The sequence below is a fragment of the Corylus avellana genome, chromosome ca4, assembly GCF_901000735.1.
Source record: "Corylus avellana chromosome ca4, CavTom2PMs-1.0".
In the NCBI taxonomy this organism is placed as follows: Eukaryota; Viridiplantae; Streptophyta; class Magnoliopsida; order Fagales; family Betulaceae; genus Corylus; species Corylus avellana.
Window position 1 is genome coordinate 25481201 of NC_081544.1, and position 2350 is coordinate 25483550.

Sequence of the window (2350 nt, forward strand, 5' to 3'; positions counted from 1 at the left end):
TGAGGTTTTTTTTTTTTTTTTTTTGACCTATGAAATTATATTCTCAATTAGGTCTTGGACCATAAACACACCGTTACACACTTACATACGTCTGGCACGTTATATTGAGACAAAATTAGAGGACTCGCATAGACTGGAGGAGATGAGCGACAGAGAATATGGAAGAGAAAAGATTTAAAAATCAAAGCATTTTGCTACAGTAGTTTTAACTATATATATATATATATATATGTCTTGTACATTTTCTGAACATAATAATGTGTTCAAGGGTAATTTTGTTTTTTTTTTTTTTGCAAGTATTAACGGCAAAAATTGATAGAAGAGTTCAAATTGACTGCAATTGAGAAATTTTGAAATTTATAACACATGTCAAAACGGATGATAATTCAAGAATTTAAAGTAAAGTTAAAAATCAAAACGTTTTGCTACAGTATATATATATATATATATATATATATATATATATATATATCTTGTACATTTTCTGTACATAATAATGGAAAAACAAGTCTCATTAAAAAGCATCCGTTGAAGCTATTACTCAATAAGGAGAGAGATGTGAATTTGGTGGGATGTAGTTAATTGGTCATATCTACTACTGTTTCTAGTAGTTAACGAAACACTGATTGAATAACCAGAGGGATTTATCAACAAACAAACAAACAACAACCATAGGTAACTCCGAAACTTTTCATTACATATCATACATGACATACAGCTTATCACCATGCATGATCCTCTCCCACCTTCACTGCCAAAAAACCAGAACACCAAACTGATGGGGAAGATCCGGAAGAGCAAATCCAAATCTACTCAAAAAACCTCTCTCTCTCTCTCTCTATTTGGCAATATCTTCTTGGCGCTTTATAAACTCATACTCCAGCGCATTACAAGGAAAGAAAAAAAAAAGGAAAAATTCGCTTCCAGAAAAATATGTACAAGAGCTTCGGGCACATATACAACAGCGCTGTAGCGCACACCTTTACAAAACCCTATTATATCTAAATGCAGCACAATATATTTTGCTTCGTTTATGATAATTTCTTCTTTCTCAAGTAAGAGACCCTCCTCCACTTGTTATCCAAGGGTGTCCTGTATCAAACAAACCCAATCATCTATCAGTGAACAACCACGTCATAATTAATTTTGCTTAATACCTAAACTAGAATAGAATCTTTTAGCGGCTCTTAATTCTGCTAGGAAGAGATTAGCCTGTTTGGCTGCTGAGAAAACAATAAGGAAATTTTCTCGGCAACCAAACAGACGATAAAAGTCAAGAACTGAGAGGCATGGATGGACTTACTTAGAGCCTGCTTCGCCGAGAACCTTCTAGAAACGTCCTTGCATAGCAACCGTCTGAGTAGATCTTTAGCCGCCGGCGACACCGACTGGAAAACTCTAGCCGGAAACCTCAGATTGGCCCTGAGCACAGCCTCGAAAATCTCCACTGCCGAGTCGCCGTAGAACGGCGGGAACCCGGCGAGCATAATGTACAAAACGACGCCTGCGCTCCACACGTCGATCTTCTCGCAGTAGTCCCTCCCGGCGAGGACCTCCGGCGCCACGTAGTAGGGCGTGCCAACGACGCCGCTCATCCGCTCGCCGTCCTTGAAAATCTCGGCCGATCCGAAATCGGCGAGCTTGAGGCAGTTGCGCTCGTCGAAGAGAATGTTATCGGGCTTGATGTCGCGATGAGCCACGCCAAGACGGTGGCAGTGGGCCAGGGCCTGGAACAGCTGGTCCATGACCGAGGCGGCCTCGGGCTCGGACATGACTTGGCGGGTCACGATCCGGTGGTGGAGGTCCGAAGCAGAGCACAAATCGAGGACCATGTAGAGGTGGGTCTCGTCCTCGTAGAGGCCATGGAGGCCGATGACGTAGGGTTGTGGAGCCAGGAGCTTAAGGATCTTAGGCTCCGTTAACAGGCACTGTGCGTCCAGCGAGTCCCCCAGGGTGAGTTTCTTGTCGATGGACTTTACGGCGTAGGTGTAACCGTCTTCGAGCGACAGGCACCGGAAAACGACGCCGAATCGTCCCCGGCCGAGCTCTTCGCAGATCTGGTAGTTTTTGTTAAGTTCTTCGCTCATTACTTTTCGGGTGGGGGTTGTGTGAGAGGGAGAGTGGGTCTTGATTAGGGGGTTGTGGGTTTTAAATAGAGCGATAAAATGGTTTCGGAATGTTTTGGGGGAATATTCGTGGGTAGAGGAATGAGCGAATGCATGATGACCACGTGGTGAGATCCAACGGCCGGATATGCTGTAACTGTTTGAGCCGTGGGATCAGGGAACAGGCATGGAGTTTGAGACAATCACGAGAGTGCCCCTGGAGAACGTGGAGCCCGTACAGGTGA

The 2350-nt window shown here is 43.8% G+C and overlaps 1 protein-coding gene across 1 annotated transcript; it reads right to left on the reverse strand.

Moving 5' to 3' along the window:
• Positions 1 to 672: 672 nt before the first annotated feature.
• Positions 673 to 2132, reverse strand: LOC132178614 (phosphoenolpyruvate carboxylase kinase 1-like). The gene is made up of 2 exons (XM_059591076.1): positions 1304 to 2132; positions 673 to 1092 (listed from the first exon to the last, which is right to left on the reverse strand). The coding sequence occupies exons 1-2, from the start codon at positions 2085 to 2087 to the stop codon at positions 1052 to 1054; spliced, it is 825 nt and encodes a 274-aa protein (XP_059447059.1). The 5' UTR covers positions 2088 to 2132; the 3' UTR covers positions 673 to 1051.
• Positions 2133 to 2350: the final 218 nt, after the last annotated feature.

Coding starts and splice junctions, on each gene's coding strand:
- LOC132178614 (XM_059591076.1), bottom strand. CDS start 2,087: ATGAGCGAAGAACTTAACAAAAACTACCAGATCTGCGAAGAGCTCGGC. Junction 1,093..1,303: donor CTCGGCGAAGCAGGCTCTAA/GTAAGTCCATCC, acceptor TGTTTGATACAG/GACACCCTTGGATAACAAGT.